The sequence below is a fragment of the Phascolarctos cinereus genome, unplaced genomic scaffold (genome assembly GCF_003287225.1).
Source record: "Phascolarctos cinereus isolate Bilbo 61053 unplaced genomic scaffold, phaCin_HiC Scaffold_8;HRSCAF=390, whole genome shotgun sequence".
NCBI lineage: Eukaryota > Metazoa > Chordata > Mammalia > Diprotodontia > Phascolarctidae > Phascolarctos > Phascolarctos cinereus.
Genome location: NW_027556291.1, coordinates 46,719,064 through 46,741,141, shown reverse-complemented (window position 1 = coordinate 46,741,141; position 22,078 = coordinate 46,719,064). Strand labels below are relative to the sequence as shown.

At 49.1% G+C, this 22,078-nt stretch overlaps 1 protein-coding gene across 5 annotated transcripts in view; it reads left to right on the top strand.

Annotated features, from left to right (window-relative positions):
• XPNPEP2 (X-prolyl aminopeptidase 2) overlaps positions 1-22,078 on the top strand; it is a 67,316-nt gene that overhangs the window by 5,587 nt on the left and 39,651 nt on the right. For 3 of the 5 annotated variants that reach the window (XM_078147876.1, XM_078147873.1, XM_078147874.1), the window contains exons 4-6: positions 931-1,535; positions 19,192-19,265; positions 20,761-20,871. In XM_078147876.1, the coding sequence (XP_078004002.1) occupies positions 1,430-1,535; positions 19,192-19,265; positions 20,761-20,871 (291 nt within the window). In that variant the 5' untranslated portion in view covers positions 931-1,429. Of the gene's footprint in view, positions 1-930; positions 1,536-16,600; positions 16,945-19,191; positions 19,266-20,760; positions 20,872-22,078 lie in introns of those variants that run through there. The other 2 variants (XM_078147875.1, XM_020969860.2) reach the window with 2 other exon arrangements.

The window sequence follows — 22,078 nt, the reverse complement described above, 5'->3', positions numbered from 1 at the left end:
GGATCCTCCAGGTTGGGGTTTTTTTTTTCTCAGTGAAGCTGCTGGCAGAAGCAGCCTATGTATCTCCTGGACCCTTAGCTCAGATGCTCTGGCTAGCCTGCTAATGAGGTCAAGGGTATGGGCTCCATCCCTTAGTGGGGCCAATGAGCTTTGTTCTGTTCCATCCCTGACTGAGAAGCCAGCCCCACAGTTAGGCCCCTGCTCAGATACAAGAAGGATTGGAGAAGATAAGCAGCCCGGCAAGAGGCAGGAGACCTGAGTTCAAATCTAAGCTCTGCTACTTTCTACCTGTGTGATCAGGGTCAAGGTAAAGTAGATAGTGGTTTGCTATATAAGACCTGGGTCCAAATCCAGCCTCAGACACTTACTAGCTATGTGATCCTAGGCAAGTCACTTTACTGCTGTTTGCCTCAGTTTCCTCATTTGTAAAATGGAGATAATAATAGCGCCAACCTTCTAGGGTTGTTTTGAGGAGCAAATGAGACATGTAAAATGTTCTGTAGACTGTACAAATGCTATCTATTTGCCATTTGGGGGTCTTATTTCTCACATGTATGAATTGAACTATATGTTGTCTAGCTCTAAATACTATAGTAAAGTAGGTATCAGGTTAGAAGCTGCTGCTAATGTTCCCAAAGTGCCTGACCTGGGGATTGCCTGCAATGGGAACAGAGTGGAAAGAGCACCAATAATCTGTGTTTGGATCCTAACCCTGACACTTACTAGGCAGATGACCTTGGGAAAGTAATTTCCCTGCTCTGAGGCCAAGCTGCCTCACCTAGAAAATGAGAGTTGAGCTAAATGACCATTAGCCTTTCCAGTTCAAAAGGTAATCATCTAGGGAAAATAGGCAACCCTTCCCTGAGGTAGAGCCAGGAAGACTTTACCCCAGAGGGTCAAATTTCAGCCCTTTCCTCCCTTTCTACATAGGGACTATTGTTCTAAAATCATCAACAAGAGTAGACCACAAGACTGAAAGACAGACTGGGGATGAGCCACGGTGGGGATAAGTAATGGAAGCTCCTTCCATCCAGATTTCAGCCCTAAGGTATGATGAAATAGACATGTGCTGGGAGATGGCCAGGCATTGCGTCCTGGGTCCTTCATGCCCAGGTCTGATGAGGTCTTTGTGCAGACATTGAGGGTACTGACTGACACGTCTCCTGAATAGGGCATTGCCGTGGGCATGCCACAGAGCCTTTTATACCACATCGTTGATGATTGAGTTCATATCTGTCAACTACATCCTTGGGGGCATCGTCCCTGGAGAGAGCTCTGGCCATCTGTGCCTTGGAGGGAGCTATGGGACCCAGAGGATGACAGAAGAAGGAGACATGGTGGAGCGGTGAGTTCCTTGCCCAAACTGGGATCTTGGGACTACAGGACAATGAGCTGGTAGGTGGAGAACGTTGGTGGGAGAACAACAGGGATGCTTTGGGATCAAGTCATCTGGACCAAGCGGGAGTCAGAGCTGAGGACCAGCCAAGGACAGAGCCATGGTACAGAGGAGCAAACCCAGACCTCACCGATCACTGGTACTAGGGGTCCTGGGGAGGGGGGAAGAAACTTCTTTCTTACTGCCTACTTTCCTCTTGTGGATGTGTGAGGGTGGGGAGATGCCCTTGGGGAGGGGGCAGAAGGGAAAGGGGGAAGGCCCACCCAGGGTAGTATTAAAAGTCTGGAGGGTTATATAGGTCCATGGGACATGAATATCCGGACCTACCAGAGGGTAATCAAGCCTGCTGCTTGACTCTCTAACTGCCCTTGGTGGAGGGAGCAGAGCACCACATGAGATGGGACGGAATCTTCAGTGGATCTATGATCTCATCACTTTAGAGACTCACTCCATTAGTAGAGAAGGTGACCTACTGGTGCCAGTATTCTCATGTGGCCTTAAATCAGGAAGCCTGGGGTCTCAGGCAACCCACTAGGCAATGAAGAGGCCTGGCAGCTGTAAGTAGGCAACAGAATGTAGGTGCCAGCGCTGAGCACAAGCTCTGGAATGGCCAGGTGTTGATGGAATGGACCGTGTCTCAGAGGACCAGCCTAGCTAAGTGTAGAGAGGCCCATCATTAGAAGCTTGGTGGCTCAGTGATGAGCCCCTTGGTCACAAGACCCAGGAAATCAGTTCTTTAAAAAACTGCCTCTCTGGTCCTGATGGAAATTCAAACTCTCCATGAGCTCCCTTGGAAAATCTGCCCTGCCCCCTCTTCCCCCATCCCCTGGGCACCTGCCTCTCCTTCTCATCCCCCCAAACAAAACAAATAAGCACCATGGTAAACAGGACAAAACTCATTGGGAAGAAGCCCAGCCAGAGAAGGAGGGGAAGGGGGGGCTGGGCTCTTGGTAGGGCTGGGGTTTCCTAGAAGGCAGAGGGGAGGAGGCCAGTTTCCAGGTTGGCCTCCAAGTGGCTGGAGAGGGACAAGGAGGGAAGTGGCGGCATCCTCCCTTTGTGGTCTATAATTAGCCTTTCCACCACCTGCGCAGGCCATGAGCATGACTCAAGGCTCTACTCCCCTCTTCACTCCCCCCCCCCAAACACATTTCAGGGCCTGCCTTTTTCTCCAAGATCACAAGATTCAGAGCTGGAAGAGAAATGGGAAAAGGAAACTGAGGCCCAGAAAGCAGAAGGCACTTACCCAAGGCCGTACATAGTAAGCCTCAGAGATGGACTTTGAACCCACACCCTCCTAGTGTTAGTCCAGTATAAACTTGATTGGTACAAGCATTAGGATGGCAGCCCAGGGCCCTGGGGTCTGAAGGAGGTCAGCAAAGGGCAGGATGGAACACTCACTGAGGTGTCCAAGCTGAGTCAGAGGGGAGCTCCCTGTCCTGCCACTGGGAAGCAGTGACTCCCAGGCCAGGCTGGCCAAGCCTTGGGCATCTCCAGGGCCAAGAGCAGTTGTCCGATTCCTCACATCCTCCAAATTGAGTACTCTTGCATTCCCAAGGCAGACCTCGCATAGCCCTTATTTGACATACAAGCCATGTGCCTGAAACATTACATGCAGATTAAACTTTGGGGAATCAAATCCTGCTTTGGGGGGCCCCTGGGAGATTGCTACAGAGAGAAATTCTCTAGCAGATCTTTCCATTCAACTCAATGCTTTGCTTGCCTGGTCTGTAAATTCCTGGAGCCCTTCATGTAGCATGGCTTCAGAGTTGGGGTCCCTTACCTACCATAGGGCCTTTTGAGGTCCTGGACTTTCAAGGTGTGTGTCTGTCCAGTAGTGGAGAAAATCATTTACCTTCCCTTTGGAGGAGTTTATGGCCCAGCTGGGCAAACAAGAGACTTGGGCTAGCATAACAGAAAGACCTAGGTTTGACTCCTGACTTACTTAACAGCCACCACCACAATATTATGTCACATTTATATAGCTCTGAGCCTCCCTGTCCTCCTCAGTAGAATGAATCAACTGTGTACTTATTTATTCAGCACCCATTCTATGGGGAAAGTAATAGCACCTCCCCTCCCAGGGTTATTGTGAGGATCAAATGAAATATAATCAAATGAGATAAAATTCTCTGCAAACCTTAAAGTCCTATAGAAGTGTGAGCTCTTATTACTACATATGACAGAATTAGCAAGGACTATAGCATAATACACAGTGTCAAGCTGGAAGGCTATGGTGTCTGTTGTGCAAGAGGTGAGTAGATGGTCATGGACTGGAGTAGTTGTGAGAAGCTTCACAGAGGTAGGATTCAGGCAAGGTTTGCCCAGTATTCCAGGGATCCTCTTCCCCACCCCCAACCACCACCCCGCTGTTGGATTTCTGCCTTTCCCCCATGATCATAGGATGTCAGAAGAAAGGGTCTTAGAGATCATCTAATCCAACCCCAAGGCCCAGAAAAGTGAAGAAATGAAGCAGTTGGTTCAAGGATACATAGAGGAATATGTTGGCAGAGCCCAGATTGCAACGCGGGCCTCCTGCCCCTCAGCCTGGTATTTTTCCACTGTCTGGACCACACTGCCTCTTCTGTCCCAGGCTTCTTCAATCTCCCTACCCAATTCCCACTTCTATTCACTGGGCCTCCCCCCTAACTGTGGTTAGCTGCTGAGGGAAACCCTGGCCCAGCTTCCCAAGCTCTAGGAGTGAGAGAAGGAAGATGAGCTGGAGCAGGGCCAGACCACAGGGCATGGCTGCCCAGCCAAGGGCGAAGCCCAGAGACCAATACCAACCCCAGACAGAGGCAGCTGCTGCCGTCGCCTTCAAAATAACACAGTTGAGGTTTGCTCCTCCTTTGGGGTTTCTCGACTGTTTCCATTTCTATTATGCCTTTGTGTTTTCTTTCTTCTCCCAAACCCCCACCCCTTCCTTTTCTTTTTTTAATAGTCCTAGGACTGAGGCTTGGCAGTAAGGCTACGGTGGAGGGATTGTACCAGACATAATTGTGAATTCAGTAAAGTTAGGGTGAGCTCCCCTGTTGGGATTTCCCAGCACCATGGTGGCCAGTAATCTCATGTTGCCCCACATTGGTGTCACTGGGCAAGTCCCTTCTTCTCCCCAGTCTCCGTTGTCTTCTTCTATAAAAGGGGAGGGTTGGGGGAAAATACATGAATTCGAATGGTAGAGTTGAACTCGGTGGCCTCTGGGACCCTTCTAGCACGAGCATGCTGCAGAAACTAGCTTTTGCCTTCTTTGAGAATAGATAGTGAGGCGCAAAAGTGGTCATTGACATCCAGCCTTCCAGAGGGGCCCCGAGGCAGCCCACACTACAGGAAACTAAACTCTGATTCCTCACCCCTCTTCTGCCTTTTTTCCTTCTTTACTAGATCCACATGTGGTATGAATTGGAGGCCCTTCCTCATCCTGCCTGCCCTCCTGGAGGAATTTCCATCTGATCGATGTCCTTCTTGATCTGTGGTGCTGGGACCTTGCTATAATCCTCCAGATGGCTTTGCCAGGCCTGAGGACAGCAGGGTTACCACCTCTGTAGCCAGGACATCGAGGCTCTCTCTCTCTCTCTCTCTCTCTCTCTCTCTCTCTCTCTCTCTCTCTCTCTCTCTCTCTCTCTCTCTGTCTCGGTGCAGATCAAGAACATGTTAGCCCCTGAAAGCATTTCCTGGACTGTATTCCAAGGCTAAACAATTGTAGTATTTGTACATCCCTGCCATTAAATGCCTATCACAAGATAATTGTGTTGGATTTGGGCCTTTTCTGGCAAAAGCTTGACTTGTAGCATGCCTGGAAGAAGGATGGTTGCACACACTTAGGCACAGTGGGTAGTTAGCTAGCTTATATAGTATGAGCTGAGAACCCTGTCTGTCCCCAATTCTCATCTAGCAGCTTGTTTCAGGAACACTCTCCCTTCTTACTTGATCTAAAAGTACCCTCAGCATCCCTCTTTTGGGTTAGGCAATACAAATGAGGGCATTGTCTCCAGAAGGCCCACTTTTAAATAGAATTATTATAAATAATTACCTAGGAAGGCAGGGAGGCCTTTTAGCCATCCCCCTTTAGTTATACCAGCAGAAGCAGCACAGGGAGGGCTGATTGGATGCAGAAGACCTGGATTCAGATCCTAGCTACTTACTACCTGTGTGACCTTAGGCAAATCACTTCACTTTTCTGGGCTTTAGTATTTTCATCAGTAAAATTATGGGGTTGGACCACATCAGCAGTTCAAGGCCTTTGTTATGTCATGGACTCCTTGGGCAGTGTCTAGTGAAGTCGATAGACCCCCTTCTCAGAATAAAGTTTTTAAAGGCATGAGATAAAATACATGGGGTTGTATGGGAAACCAGTTACAGTTATCTCTTCCACATCTTGACTTTCCCCATCTTAGTTTCAATACATTGTGGATCAGCATTAGAAATTAAATGGGAATTTTGGGGGAGTTTTGCAGAAGCCGCAGACGGCATGCGAAAGCCAGCAGACAACACAGGAAAAGTTCAGAAACTCAGAAATGCACAAAATATATGTATAGTATTGGATAACATCAACATATTTTATCTTTTAATACCATAATAATCCAGACTTCTTCTCTGGTATGAAGGGAGGGCCAAAAAATTTTACGCAGATTTTCCAGATCACAGGGGCACTGAGCCCCTAACCCGGCGATGTGGAAGGGATAACTGTATATTGAAATACAGTTGTTGAAATATTAAAGAAAACAAGTTCATTTAGCCCCAGTTCTGAACCCCTGCCCTAGCTGGTCTCTGAGGCTCCTCCCAGCTCTACACCAATGATGCTGTTATTTTGTTGCCCTGGTTTGCTAGTTCCCACCTTAGAAGACACAGAGCTTGGTGGAAATGAGATGCAGGTTGGGCAAAGGAGTGAGGCCTATACAGAGGGGATTAGGGCAAAGACAACGGTAAGGGGATGGAGTTGAGGGCAGAAATTGCTTAGGGCCTGAGAGTTGGGAGATTTGGCTTTGAATCCCAGCTCTGACCTAGCTTTGGGTGAAATCACTTTGTCTTTCTTACCTTTGGTTTTCTCTTCCCTCCTTGGGGTCCATGACACTTATACTACCTGCTTAAAGGGGCTCTTGTGGGAATAGCATTTTGGGCACTGTAGAAATGGAAGGATTTCTGGGACCTCCCCAAGCACCCTGAGGTCAAAACCGCGGCCTGGGTGCTAGGAGTGCCAGAGGTTAAGTCAGAATTCCTGCCCCCTGGAAGGATCATATGATGTCAGAGCTGGAAGGGAAGACCTTTAGAGAAGGGGAGAACTAGCCAGAAGTCATACAGCAATAGGAAAACAGAGTCTAGAACCCAGTTCTCTTGCCACCCAGGAGAACGTGTTTCCTCTCTAACCCCGCTGTCAAACGATCCCTCAGCCAGGGGATTCCTCGGGAGCTGCTGCCACTGCTGTTCAGACCAAACTCAGCCAACTTGGGGGTTGGAGGCTTGGCTGGAAGGAGGCCGGGTTTGCTGTTTTAAATTGAATGTTTTGGAGGGTTATGGGATGGTCTGTTCTGGAAACCGTTGCAGACCGAGCCTCACAATAGTTTCCAATTTCTTTCCCAGCTTCTCTGTCCCCCCACTCCCATGCCCCAAGCTCTCAATTCACTGTCAGGCTCAGTGAATTTGTTTTTCTGCACCTTTAAGGTGACAAATCCTCCAGTTCAGCTGCTCCAGATGCCCCTGAGGCTTAGTATCATAGCATCCTAGATCTAAGGTTGGAAAGGCCCTCAGGGGTCATCAAGCCCTATCCTCTCATTTTACAGAGGAGGAAACTGAGGCCCATGGAGGGAAGTGACTTGCCCAGGGTAACATAGGATATGGGGTAGGATTGGAACTCGTAAGGTCTTCTGACTCCAAGGCCAGCACCATATGCATTATACTCCCCTGCCTCTCTTAATAATCCTAAGGGTGTCCGTTTTCTCTAGCACTTTGTTTTACAAAGCATTCCTCACACACACAGTCACTCTGGGAGGGAGACGGTGTTGGTGGTATTCTCCCTACTTCACAGAGAAGGAAAGTGAGGCTCAGAGAGGGGGAGTAACTTGATGAAAGTCCCACAGCTTGTGTCGAAACCGCGATTGGCTGCCTAAGCTGTGAACCTCCACCTACTGGGATGCCACCCTCAGGGGCGTCCTGCAGAGGTGAGGAAGCTTTGAAACTGACCCTACCCTGATCAGCAGCTTTGGGGCCCTAAGTGCAGACTTAAAAGGGCATTCCTTGGGCTCTTCTGCTGGCCAGATGGCAGCTGCTAGGTTTCCCCCAGCCCCCAGCCCCAGCTCCATCCAAAGGTCCTGACTCTATTCCATCATTTTCCCCACCTAGCCCCAAATCCCTCAAGTGCGTGCCTCCTTCACCTGGTGGGGCTGGAGAAGCCTGGGCCTCTTGTTCTCCTTTCCCCCCACCTCATCCTCCCTGGCCTCTCCCCTTCCTAACTGAATTGCCAGCGACCCTAGCTGACACCCCTGATCAGATCATTTCCCCTTTGTCCAGAATGTAGCTTCTGCCAAAGGCTGATTCCTGAGAAGTCAGCAAATTCCTTGCTCTAGTGAGGCTGAAAGGTTGAGTCCATCTGTTCTGGGAGCATTTCCTTGTCTTTATTGTATTCTCTCCCTCTTGGGAGAGAATTCTGGCTTCTGAGTCTTCAATTTCCTCCTGGAGTGGAGGAGGAGTGGGGAGATCATGGCAAGAACATTGAACTTGACATCAGGAGACCCAAGTCCGAGTTCCCTTGGCTCCTGGGAACAGTGATGTGGAGGACCCAGGTTTGGAGATAGGCTCCATTAAGGCAGGTCCTCCTGACTTCACAGCCCGTGCTCTATCCACTGCGCCACCTAGCTGCCCCATCAGCTATTTGTCTAACCTTGGATTACTTCATTTCCTTGGGTCTCAGTTTCCCCATCTGTAAAATGAGAGAGTAGGACTAAATTATTTCCGAGGTCCCTTCTGATTCTAGAGTTATGAGGTGATATCATGCTCCTTAATCCTGAGGATTTATTAAGGTCTAAATATGTCCCCAGCCTCATACTAGGCTCTGGGCAAGATACCAAGCTTAGACAGACACAGTCCCTATGAGCTCGTGAAGCTCACACACATGTAACCGTGATGTAGTATGAGGGCCATGCCGGACAGGCAGTGAGGTACAGTGGGTAGGGCACCGAGAGTCACCACGCCCTGGGTTGTCAGATTCTGTGCAAGCTGTCAGGGTCACTCCTTGCTGAGCCCTGCCCCCTCAGCCCTCCAATGGGGATAATGAAACCTGCACAACCTACTTCTCAAGGTGGGTATGAGGCGCCAACTTAACAGAAATCATTTTGCAAACCTTAAAATGCCGCATGTATTGTTCTTTGTGGACATTTAGCTTCCCTGGACAGAGCCTGGTCCTGCCCATGCAGACAGGATGCCATGGTTGGAGAGTCAATACCGCCTATCTGGAGCCCCTAGGCCCTGCTGTCCCCAGACTCGTCATAGAAATATAGAATTTTATAAATGAACTGGACATTTTGGCTCTTGCTGTCTAGTCATTTCAGTCATGTCTGACTCTTTGTGACCCCATTTGGGGTTTTCTTGGCAGAGATACTGGAGTGGTTTGCCATTTCCTTCTCCAGCTCATTTTACAGATGGGAAATGGAGACAGAGTTAAGTGACTTGCCCAGGGTCACACAGCTAGTAAGTGTCTGAGGCTAAATTTGAACTCAGGTCTTCCTGACTCCAGGCTTGGCCCTCTATTCACTACAGTGCCATCTAGCTGCCCAAACTGAACCTCAGAAGCCATCTAATCCATCTTCACCATTGTGCAGATGAGGAGAGTGACTTATCCAAAATCACACAGCTAGCTAACTGCAGAGGAGGACCCTAGTATCAGCCATGGACTCATCTGTAATCCCAGTCTCACAAAGTCACCCAGGTGAGAGAGGGGGGATGGTTCAGTGGTAGCCCATCCCCACTACCAGAGACACCAATCAAAGCACAAGTCCTGCTGATGGTGAGCAAAGGCAGCTCATTGCTAAGGTTCTCATGATGTGGGGAAGGGACTGCTCCGCCCCTGCACTTCCCACTGAGGCTGTGTGGATTGTAAAAAAGAACTAACCTGAGACAACCCAATCTCCCTAACTCAGAGAAAGAGGGGTGAGGAGAGAGGAACAGAAGTCACAGAAATACCTCTGTGCCTTTAAATTATTGCTAATAACTCAAAATAGCATACTAGAGGAGACGTGCTTGACTGAATAGATGAAGGTCACTTACATTAGGGTAGAATAGAAAAAGGGCCTGCTTGGGAGACAGAGGAGCTGGACTGAAGCCCTAGTCCTGATACTGCCTTGCTGTGTGACTGTGGCTAAGTCACTTACCCTTCTAGAAACTGTTTCCTCATCAGTAAAATGGGAATAACCTTCACACTTACTCAAGGGGTGCTGGGAGACCTATAAACCAGCAGTGTTAGAGAAGAGGGCCACTAAACCATATAGAAAGATCCCTGCTGGCTGCATATTGATTTTGAAAACTACAAATTAACATTATCTATGTTCTATTGTATTTTTATTTGTTTTATCAGGTATTTCTCAATTACATACATTCTCTTCTGGTTCCCGCTGGGTCAGCAGTGTTGTGAGCCAGCCTGAGGGCTGTGTGTCTGATACTTCTGCTGTAGGTTTTTCCTACTCTCTAAAAACAGGCGGTTGAGGTAGATGGTATTTCCGGTCCCTTTCAGCTTGGGAAGGTGTATGTTCCTCGGGTCACAAAGGTCAGAGGGCCTGGGTTCCAATACTGCCTCCGCCACTTCCTACTTGTGCCACCTTAAAGCACTCTAGAGGCCTGGGGTCAAGAGGCCTGAGTTTGAATCTATCCTTGGATACTAGCTGCATGATTCTGGGTAAGTCACATGGGATCATAGATTTAGAGACAGAAGGGCTCTTCAAGGTCATTCAGTAGAACCTCCTCGTTTTCCAAATGTGGAAATTGAGGCAAAGAGAGGTTAAGTGACTTGCCCAGGGTCACACAGCTAATAAGTGCCTGAGGCAGGATTGGAGCTTCAGCCCCTTTGGGTCTCAGTTTCCTTATTTGTAAAATGAGAGGATTTGGCCAAATCCTTTCTAAGGTCTCTCAGTGGCTTAGCAGACTCTTTCAAGCAATCTGATTCATTCATTCATTCATTATTCTTTCATTCATTCATTCACTTATTTATTCACTTCTCTGACAAACGTGGGAGGCAGTGCTGTGTTGTGGAATGAAGTGGAGTTGCCTTTAATGAGGTCTCTCTGACGACTTAGCCCAGCCACGCAGCAGGTGCAGTGCTGAGCTCCTCGGGGAAGAAGGCATGCTTTTGGAATCTTGTCACTTCCTTTCCTTTTTTGTAAGACATGGGGGGGGGGGGAAGAGAAACTAACGCAAGTGGAATAAGACATAGAATAAACAACCGAGGGGAAAAAACAACCCCTGAAGGCCGGGAAGCAAAGGAAAATAAGGAGGAGACTACAGAATGATTCATCACCCATCACCATCTGATCCGGTTCTAAAATCACCTTGGCGACAGGAAATGAAGCCCAGGACTCTAGATTGGCACTTCTGCAGAGGGACAGGCATGGGGCTCCATGACATCTTAGACCTTCCAGAGAGAACCAGTAGCTTAGTATTAATAGCTCATTTTAGAGCCTGGGAGCTCAAGGGGATGGGCAACATGGTGGTGTACTGGAAAAAGCATGGGATTTACAATCAGGACCAGGGTTTGAATTCTACTGCTTGGCAGTGACCTTAGGCAAGTCACTTTCTTTCTCTAGATCTTGTTTTCCTACTCTCTAAATTGAAGGATTGGACTAGATGATCTCACGTCCTTTTCAGCTCTAAGTCCTATGTTCCTAAGGTGTCAGAGGTCAGAAGGTCCCCCTTTCTTCCCATCAGGACATGGTAAAATAAAATGAGTAGTGAGTTTGAAGTCAGAGGGCCTGGGTTCAAATGGTACTTCTGCCACTTCCTACCTGTGTGTGACCTTGGGCAAGTCACTCAGCTAGCTCCATATCTTCTCTGGCCTCAGTTCCCTCCTCTGTAAAATGAGAGGTTTGGATTATATGGCCTCTAAGGTGCCTTTAAGTCATTTTCAGTTGTGTCGGACTCTTTGCAGCCCTATGTGGGGTTTTCTTGGCAGAGACACTGCAGTGGTTTGCCATTTCCATCTCCCGCTCACTTTACAATGAGGAAACTGAGGCAAAGTGAAGTGACTTGCTCAAGGTCACACAGCTAGTAAGTGACTGAGGCTGGATTTGAACTCAGGAAGAGGAGTCTTCCTGCCTCCAGATCCAGTGCTCTGCCCACTGCACCATCCAGCTGCCCCTGAGGTGCCTTTAGGCTCTAGGTCTGTGATCTAGTGACTTTTCTGGGTCTCAGTGTCCTACTCTGTAAAATGAAGGGGTTAAACTAAATGGCCTCCAAGGTCCCTTAGGATCCTATAATCCCAAGTCACTCTCCTCCCTAGGTCTCAGTTTCCTCCTCTGTAAAACGAAGGAGTTGAACTAGCCTAGATGGCCTTTGAGGTCTCTCTCAGCTCCGGGATCTATGACTCTCTGACCTTGTAGCCTTGACTACAGTTTTCTGAACTGCTCTGAGCTGGGTATTATTTCACACAGCACCCTGGGGCCAAGAAGGCAGGGCTTTGTATGTGTTTGCTGAGTGGTTGACTTTACCTCACACCTTGGAGGAAAGGAAAAAGGTGGAGGGAAGGACCTGGGGAGTGAACAGAGTTGTAGGAGTCATGGCCCCTGCCCCCCAGGAGCTGAGCTAGGCAGGGCAAAGGCTATTGGCCCCATTGAAGTAGAGAATCAGACAACCATGGAATGGCTGGGCCAGAAGGTAGAGTCCCATCATTCTGCAAACCAGAGAGGGGAAGGGCCTGAGCTAGTGTTAAGGGGCAGAGTCTGTCCTCCAGCCCAGAACCCCTAACTCAAATGTGCCCACCCTCAAATCTAATCACTGAGACAGAGCATGTTCTCTTGACCCTGATCCCTCCCTACCAGGTCCCCTGATCCATCACTACCTACAGTGGGGATTAGGACCTCAGGTGCCTCTGTGTCAGGGTCTTACTCCTTGCTTCCTGATCCCAGATGTTCATTTCAGTCCCACAGCTGGTTCTTTGGTATACCAGGATCTCTAGGCAGTCTATAGTTATCACGTTGAACTCCAGCTGCCTGATTATGTCATCTGATAGATAGACCATCAGGGCAGCTAGGTGATGCTGCAGTGCATAGAGTGCTAGGCCTGGAGTCAGGAAAACTCATCTTGGTGAGTTCAAATCTGGCCTCAGACACATACTAGCTGTGTGACCCTGGGCAAGTCACTTCACCCTGTTTGCCTCAGTTTCCTCCTCTGTAAAATGAGCTGGAGAAGGAAATGGCAAACCAGTCCAGTATCTTTGCCAAGAAAATTCCCAAGTGGGGTCATGAAGACTCAGACGTAACTGAACAACAAAAAGATAGACCATCACAAATGGCAACAATTCCAACAGGGAAGAAGAACTCAAGTTGTTCAAAGAGAACTATGTGGCTTACTAAGGAAAGGTTCCAGGGTTTGGGCACACAAGGGTTGGCATGGTCCTGTAAGAACTGGCTGATGATACCAAAGGACAACTAAAGCTTTAGGACCAGGCATTGGGCCTGTGGTTTCCTTCACAACTTTTCTGCAACTTATATTCTTAGAGCTGCCTGAGACACTGAGAGGCTGAGGGACTTGCCCAGGGTCATTTAACCAGGGCCTGCACTTGAACTCAAGTCTTCCTGGCTTGGAGGCCAGTTCTCTATCCAGGAGGACAGGGACAGAAGGAGGATCCTAGAGTTAGTGTGGAAGGGCCCTGGGGAGGAGGGGGGAGAATCTAGTCCAAGCTGCTCATTTTACAGAGGAGGAAATCAAGGCCCAGAGGGAGGAAGTGACTTGGCAAAGGCCACCCGGGTAGTAACTAGCAGCAACTGGGTTTCCTGTTGTCTTGCCAGTGTACCTCCCAGAGGTAGCACGTTACCTCTTTCAAGGCCCTGGGGCCACTGCCAGAGGCGGACAGGTCAATGATAATGGACAATAGAGAGAAAGCAGAATGGCCCAGTGTTTATTTGGGTTGTTTTCTCGGCAAGGGAGACTGACCTTTGCACTGGGAAGGCCAGAGCAAAAGTGGCTGATGGAGAGTTGATGCCCAAGATAAGGAAGGAGATAACAAGAGATTAACTAGCTGCCTTTTATGAGTTCAAGTCACTGGTCCCAGATGACCTCCATCCTCGGGTACTGAGAGAACCTGGGGCATTGGGGGCAGAAGGTGACACATGAGAGCTGTCTTCAAGGATTGGAAGGCCTTTCCTATGGAGGAGGGCCTCAGCCTGTTCTGTCTGGCCCCACAGGGCAGAACCAGGCCCAGTGAGGAAGCTGCAAAGAGGCCAAAGGCTTGACGTCAGAAAACACCTCCCAACATGAGAAAATGGGACATGTCAGAGGCAATGGCTTCCCCACCATTGGAGGTCTTTAAGCAAAGGCTGAAAGTGGGTACTTCGAAGAAGGGACTGGATTAGATGGCCACTGAAATCTCTTTCCATTCTGAGCATCTGGGGTTCTGTGAGCTAGACCCTCGTGACCTCTAATGGGCCAGGCTCATACAGAGACAGATGCCTGACCCGTGACAAAAGGGACTGGGCTTAGGAAAGTATGGAGCATGGTGGGGGGCCCATCCCCTCGCCTGAATCCCCATCTGATCAATGATACCTAGAAGAGAAGGGGGGATGACTCCCCCTCCTCCCCTGGCCAATAGCACAGTTTTGAAAATTCTGACTCTACCCTGTCCAGGCTTAGGATTAGCGTTCAAGTGCTGAGGGAAAGGTAGAAGCTGGGGACCAGGGCACCCAGGACAAGCCCCACAATGGGGGCTCCACCCCCATCCCCTGCTAACCAAGGCTCTGCTTTCAGACACAACTGTGGAGGGTCAGCAGGAGAAGAGAGTTGCTAAATGCTTTCATCTAGCCCATAACTTGGCCCCAGACCAAAGCTTGAAGTCAGCAGGCTGTAACCCTGGAGAAGACCCAACAAAGCATGGACCTTAAGCCCTTAGCTCTATCTACTCCCCAGGTTATTTCCCTGATATAAACCAGGTCTCAGTCAGGGCTTTATTCCGGAAACGAATGAGCTAAGAGGAGAGTGATGGGGGAGATAAGGGATAAAGAGATAGGGAAGGGGAGGAGGAGAGGCAGGCGGGGCTGCCATCAACATCAAGGGGAGGGTTGCCAGGATACTGGAGAGCCCTGGGTTGGATGGCGCCTCGAAGAATTAATAGCACGTCCATAGTGCAGAGTCCAGACCATAAAGGGCTGGTGGCCAGGACCAGTGACAGAGAAGACTTACTGGTTTGCTAGCTTGTCAACTCATTTAATCCCAGCGTTCTTTGCTATCACCCAGACTGACAGTCCAACAGTTCCAGGAAGATAAGGGTTGGGAGGAGATGCTAAGTTGTGTGGGTCTCCTAAGGGGGAGGGGCAGGTTTGCCTCCCTCCCCAGCTCATCACCTCTGACTCCAGCTCTTTTCCAAGCCTCTTTTTCCAGCCCTCCCTTCCCCCAAGGCAGCAGCCTGTGCTCTAGGTCTTCTCCCTAGGCCAAACTTGGCCCTCCCAGGCTCCCATCTCCTCTGCCCTCACTCTCAGGTGACCTGGGAAACTTAACCTTGGTAAGGCATTAATGAGCATGAACATGCTAACTTAACAGGGCACAGGTAGTGGTAAAATGTGGCAGGCAGGTGGGGGAGAGATTGGGGAAGGAACTCAAAACTGGAAGGGACTTTAAAGGTCATTTAGGCCAACCCCTTCATTTTACAGAGGAGGAAACCGAGGCCTTTAGAGGGCAAGCAATTTACCCAAGGTCACATATGTTACCATGGCAGAATTTGAACTCAGGACCTCTGACCTTCAGTCCAATAGTTTGTTGTTGTTGTTATTGTCGTTGTCATTGAGTCATTTTTCAGCCCAGTCTGACTCTCTGTGACCCCATTTGGGGGTTTTCTTGGCAGAGATCCTGAAGTGGTTTGCCATTTCCTTCTCCAGCTCATTTTACAGATTAGGAAACTGAGGTAATCAGGGTTTTAAGTGACTTGCCCAGGGTCACACAGCTAGTGTCTGAGGTCACATTTTAACTCATCTTCCTGACTCTAAACCCCCGAACTCTATACACTGCAGCACCACCTAACTGCCCTTTCCCCCTAAAGACCATGGTATCACAGAAAAAGCACCAGATTTGGAGTCAGAGGACCTGGGTTCCAATCCTTGCTCTGCTGCTTACTATTCATGGGATCTTGGAAAACTTGCTTCACAATCCTCTAGACCTCAGTTTCTTCACAAAGACAAAATGAAAACCAGCCCCCTGACTTGTAGGAGTTTGCATTCTATTTGGGGGTATAGAATAGGGAAAGAGATGAATAACTAAGGGGATCAGGAAAGGCTTCCTGCAGGAGGCACTACTTGAGTAGAGCCTTGAACGACTGTTCAAGGATTTGAGTGCATCCCAGACATGCAAAGGTGCAGAGATGGGAAATGAAGTGTCAAATAACAGATGACAAGGACATAGAGAAAAGCAGTCACTGCCCACACAGAGCTTACCTTCTACAATATGAATGGGACCTGTTATTATATCATCAACCCTTCCAGGGGAGTTAAAAGGATCTTAAACCTTAATTAAGCTCTAATGGGGGGATTTCAGTCACCAACCCCCTGAAAAGTAGAGGCGGAGAGGGCTTGGAGGAAATCTGACAGGCTCATAGGATTTAGAGTCTGAAGGGACCCTAAGCACCATTTGTTTCAAACCCCTCATTTTACAGAGGAAGAAACTGAGTCCCAGAAAAGGGAAAAAATTGATCCAGGGATTTAAAGCCAGGTCCTCTGATTCCAAATGGAATGTGCTTTGTGTTCTTCAACAGAAATTGCCAACTTCCAAGTGATGGGGAGGTTTCCAAAGGGGTCTAATGTGGTTTCCCAGGCCCCCAGGAAGGAGAGAGGCCAGACTTTGTTAGTCAGAGAGAAGCCAAGCCGGACAATGGGAAGAGAAAACAAGTCCATCCGGAGGCCAGTGTGAAGTTACAGCCAGCTCTGGGGTGAGGGCTACAGGATAGGAAACAGCTTGTGGCAGAGGGAAGGCCTGATTTGCAGAGCACGCCTGGGCCCTGCCCCACTGGAAGCTGGAACAGAAAGGGGTTGAGGGGGAGGTGCTGATTCAAAACAGCTGTGGCTTCTCCATCCTGGGGGACCTTTGCACTTTGCCCCAAGCCCCAGTATACCCTGGCTCTGTTTTCGTGGGGCCAGCAAAGACAGTTTAAAGCTCCCAGCGATCTAGGAGGGCCCTCGGAGCCATTCAGAGGCTCCCGTTGGGGCTGGACCGTGTGTAGGCCCCACTCCCTTCAGCAGACCCAGCCCAGCCCTGCTGTCCTGGGGAGGCCCGGAGGAAGCCCTGCAGGGAGAAAGGTTGTGGCCGGGCATAGTGCAGCCACAGCCACGGAGGCACAATGGTCCTGGCTGGGCTCTGGGCCTTCCTTCTGTGTGGTATGTGGATGACTTCCTCTTTCTTCCATTCAGGGGCAGGCAGATTGAGTGGGGCCGGAGCCTAGACTTGGGTGGCTGATGGTTCCACTCCCTTAGGTGACTTTGCCCAAGGGTGCCCTCTCTACCTATTTCCACCCCCTTCTCCACTCCTTCTCCATCTTTCTCAAGAAAACTGCTCCTCAGGGTAGGCCCTCAGAGAAAAATGATCATAGCAGTCTTAGAGCTGGAAGGGCCCTTAGAAGGCATCTTACCTAGTGCTCTCATTTTACAAATGGGGACACTGAGGTCCAGAACACAGAATGATGAAGAAACCTTTTCTCTTTTCTGTGCCAGCCATACTGACAGGCATTTAGTACCTAAAATAGCCTAGTATAAGGAAAAGAGTACTGGACTTGTAGTCAAAAGAACTGAGTTCAAATCCTAGCATAGTTACTTACTTGCTGTGTGACCTTAGCTAAGTCACTGCTTCTCTCTAAGGTTTAGGAGGTTCTCCCCCAACCCCACCACACACACAAAATGAGAGGGTTGGGCTAAATGATGTCAAAGGTCCTGTTTAGCTTGAAATCTATGATTCTAGCACATTCTACTTCTTTATGCCTCAGTTTCTTCATCTGTAAAATGAAAATATTAATACATATGGTAGCTTCCTTCTAGGGGTTTTGCAGGAAAAGTGCTTTCTAAATGAAAGGTGTGAGAGACATGTGAGTTTTTATTATTGTTCCTGTTATTATTGTTGTTAGCATTATCACCCTTGCCCTGATTGCCCGCATAGCCAGAGCTCTCAAACCAACCCAGACAGCATCCCAGTACTGTGGGCCTGCAATACCCAGATCTGGAGCTGAATGCCTCCCTGCTGCCTGTCCATGTGTGACTATCGGCAAATTACTTAATCTATGGAGTACTTTGAATGACTTTATAAAAGGCCACCTGAGCTTTGGAGCTTCACAGAGAGGCTCCTAGAATGCTAATTTACGGCTGGTGGCCCATCACCAGTAAAAGAAGGTTCTTCCCACTGCCTATCACCCAGAGTGGTGAGGAAAGTGCTTTGCAAGCCCTAAAGCACTAGAGAAGTGGGCATATTTCTAGATGAGCTACTGTGTCCTCTGCTCTCCATCCAAACTTACACAGGCTATGCCCCTGCTCAGCATGCCCCTCCTTTGTGCTGGGCAACAGGCAGCACATTCTCTTATAAACGAATCTGTTCTAAAGTGCTCATGGCTGAGACCTTCAAGGAGTGAGGGTGGTTCGTGTTAACTGGGTGACTCTCACTAGTAGAGGAGAATCCGGGGCAGCAAGTGGATACAGCACCAGGCCTGGAGTCAGGAAGATCTGAGTCTAAATGTGGCCTCAGACAGTTATTAGTTGTGTGACCCTGGGCAAGTCACTTCACCCTGTTTGCCTCAGTTTCCTCATCTATAAAATGGGCTGGAGAAGAAAATGGCAAACCACTCCAGTATCTTTGCCAAGAAAACCTCATGTGGGGTTGTGAAGAGTCAGACAACTGAACAACAAAGAGGGGAATCCACTCAAGTGGGATTCACAGCTAACCTGCCCCACCCAGGCATTGGCTCAGTCTTGTCTGGGTGACTCTTCTCCCTACCCACCCCCTACCCCCACCCCCAGTTAATCTTGGAGCTTTGAGGGATATTAAAAACAGGGGAAGATGCCTCTGTGATTTGCCCTATTATTTTATCAAGGTACTTTCTCCCCTTGAAACTTTAGGCTGGGATTTTTTAAACCTTTGTTCTGTTTAAAGGTTGATAAAACCACCACTCCTCCATCTATAAGTCTCATCTTCCCCTTGAGCTTTGATCAGAGTGGGGACACCCCCTCCCTTCCTCCCCCAAGGCAGCCAGGCAGGTTGTCCAGCCCCATCGCTAGAGTCTGAAAATTATAGGCTCCCCTCATTGCCTTTTGGGTAAATCCCACTCAGTGAGGGTGAAAGAGACAAAGGGGTCAAGGTGGGAGGAAGAGAATCATAGGATGTTGGGGCTGGAAGAGATCATATAATCAGAGATTATCTGAAGCAGAGTCTTCTAATCTAACCCCCTCTCCTCCTTTTACAGAGGAAGCAGACCCAGAGAAAGGATGCACTTTGCCTAAGGTCACACAGAACCAGAATTTGAACTCTGGTCTTCCAACTCTAGCTCTCATTGAATCTATACAATTCCCAGATTTAAAAATTTTTTTAAAAACAAAAACCAGGCTGAGGTACTGCAAGTGACCGTTTCTCTCGCTGTTTTCTAGCCTGTGTTCTAGGCCACCCAAAGCAAACAACATCTGGAGGAGAGGATATGAGAAACTGTTCGGTGACCCCACCGGTGAGGCTGACCCCCTTCCCAAAGCAGGGCCCCTCTTACCACGTGGCTTTTGCTGGCCCCTGTACTCAATGCCTCCCTTTCCAAGACAATTCTCTCAGCTCCCAGACTCTCCCCTTTCCACCAGACTTGCTCCTGGTTTCCTGGCTCAGGGGCTCTGTTTCTGATTAACTGCTGGAGAATCAGTCATTACTCCTTAGTCCTCTCTGGCTCCATCAATATCCCACCTCGAGAGGCACCAGTGGGGATGGGGGATGCCACTGAGGCAAGGCTGTGGGGGGAGGAGTAAAGAGAAAAAACAAAGGGAACGGAGAGTGGAGGAGGGGGGAGGGGGGGAGAGAGAGAAAAGAAGAAGGAGGAGGAAGAGGGAGAGGGAGGGGGAAGGGACAAAGAGAAGGAGAGGAAGAAGGAGGAGGGGAGAAAAATAGGAGGCGGGAGGGAAAGGGAGAGAGAAGGAGAAACAGAGAAAGAGAAGAAAGAGGAGGAAGAGGGAGAGGGAAAGGGGGAAAGGAACAAAGGGAAGGAGAGGAAGAGGGGGAGATGAAGGGGGAAAAGAGGAGAAAGGAGGGAGCGGGAGAGAGAAGGAGAGAGATGGCAAAGGGTGAGGAAGAGACAAAGGACAGGAGGGAAGGAAAAAAAGAGAGAAGGAGACTGGGAGAGGAGAAGAATGGGGAAGGATGGAAGGAGGGAGAAAGGTGAAGGGAGGCATAGAGTTGAAAGGAGAGAGATGAAAATGGGTGGAGGAAGCATAGAGGAGAGAAGCCATCAGTGCCTGCAAATACCACCAAGCGTTCCATGGCTGCCAGATTGGGCTGGACTTGCAGAAGGGATTGCGGCTTGAGATGTCCGGCCCCCACCTTCCCCCCCCCATTGTTTCTAAGTGCCAGCAGCAACTTGCATATAGCAGGCATTTGATAAACACTCCATTTATTTGAATATCATCAGTTGCCTAGGGGATTGGGACTAGTAAGGGAGGGGAGGGGTGTTGAGCATCTAGTTATGGAAATTGGAAAATTAATGGAGTCTTTCCCAAGCCAACCCAGGCATCCAGGCCAGGGGGCAGTGACCAGATGTTCAGACTGCTTTCTCCTCCCACCTCCTCCACCCCTAAAAGCATATGTGTGAGCTTTTTTCTTTCCATGGATAACCTGGGATAGAGACCTAGGAGATGACTATGATTAGGAGGCATGACATAGATAATAAAGCAGTGAAGGAGACTGAGACGGAGTGGCCAGGCAGATAGGTGGAGAGGCCAGTGGGGAGGGAGGATTCAGGAGGAGAGGGTAGCCAACATTATCAAGGCTTCACAGAGGTCAGGGAGGATTAGGATATACTCAGGGCTTCCCCTGGCCTTTTTCTGTAGCCAAGCCCATCAGGGTCTGAAGTCAGAGGCACGCAGATCCATATTAGGGCCAGAAGGGCCAAGGGTCCAGGGTCCACCCCACTTAAACCATTGTGTTTCCATCTATCTCCCTGGGACCTCGGGGGGCCATGTCAGTTTCTTCCAGTCACAGCTGTCAACACCACTGTCCGGCTCAAGGACTTCCGACAGCACATGGAGACTAAAGGTCTTGATGCCTACATCATTCCTGACACTGACGCCCACATGGTGAGTGGCCATCCCCCCCCACCCCGCCCCCGACCCCCCCGCCCAGTCCAATGTTAGTCACCAAGAGAAGACTCAAGCTGGAAATGAAAGAGGGTGAGAGGGTATCTCACATCACGGAAAGCAGGAAGGGAGGCACAAGTTTGTTCAGCAAACCCCAAGGAGGAAATGTGAAGAACTTCATGAATGAATGAATAAATGAATGAATGAATCAAGCATTCATTAAGTACTTCCTATGTGCAAAGCACTGTGCTAATTCCTAGAGGTACAAATAAAAAAGTGAGACAGTGCCTGTTCTCAAAAGGCCCACACTCTAATGAGACCACCCCTGTAGAAGGTTTCAGCTGCAAGAGAGAAGGAAAGGTCCCCTGATCTTTAGGGTGCAGCAGCAAAGCAGATGACAGGGCCTCTGCTTTAATTGCATTTCCACCAACAAAATCTTAGCCATTTCCAACGTTGAACCATTTGACACAGCCAACACCTTCGGCCATAAAAAATGTTCTTTTCTGGGTCTTCAAGTCATCTTCCTAAAACTTAGGTGAACCTGTCACCTCCCTACTTACTAGGCTTTCATGGCTCCCTATTACCTCCAGGATCGAATATAAAATCCTCTATTTGGCCTTCAAATCCCTTTGTAACCCGGCCCCTTCCTTCATTTTCAGTCTTTTGACACGTACTCTATGAGCCAGCTACACTGGCCTCCTGCCTTTGTCCTGGCTGTCCCTCATGCCTGCAAAGTTCTTTCTCCTCATTTCCAGGTTTTGGCTTCCCTGGCTTCCTTCTAGTCTCAGCTTCTGTAAGAAGCCTTTCCCAGTCCCTCTCAATGCTAGGCTGTCCTCCCTGAGATTACCTTCCATTTATAGATTGTATGTACATAGATGCTGCTGTGATCTCTCCTATTAGATAGGATCTCCTTGAGGTCACACGTTGTGGTTTTTGCCTTCCTTTGCGTTTCCAGTGCTTAGCAGAGTACCTGGCATATAATAAGTGCTTGTAGGTAATGATGCTGAGGATGGTGACTTTATCTGCCAGACTGCTAGGCAGGTCAAGTAGACACAGGGAAATTGGGGACAAATGGGGGATTCAGGAAGGTGGGTCAGAGTAGTCTCTGCTCTAGGTTGATCAACAAGCATTTATTAAGCGCTTACTGTGTGCTAAACACTGTGCTGGGCACTGGGGATGCACAGAAAAGTAGAAAACAGTCCCTGAC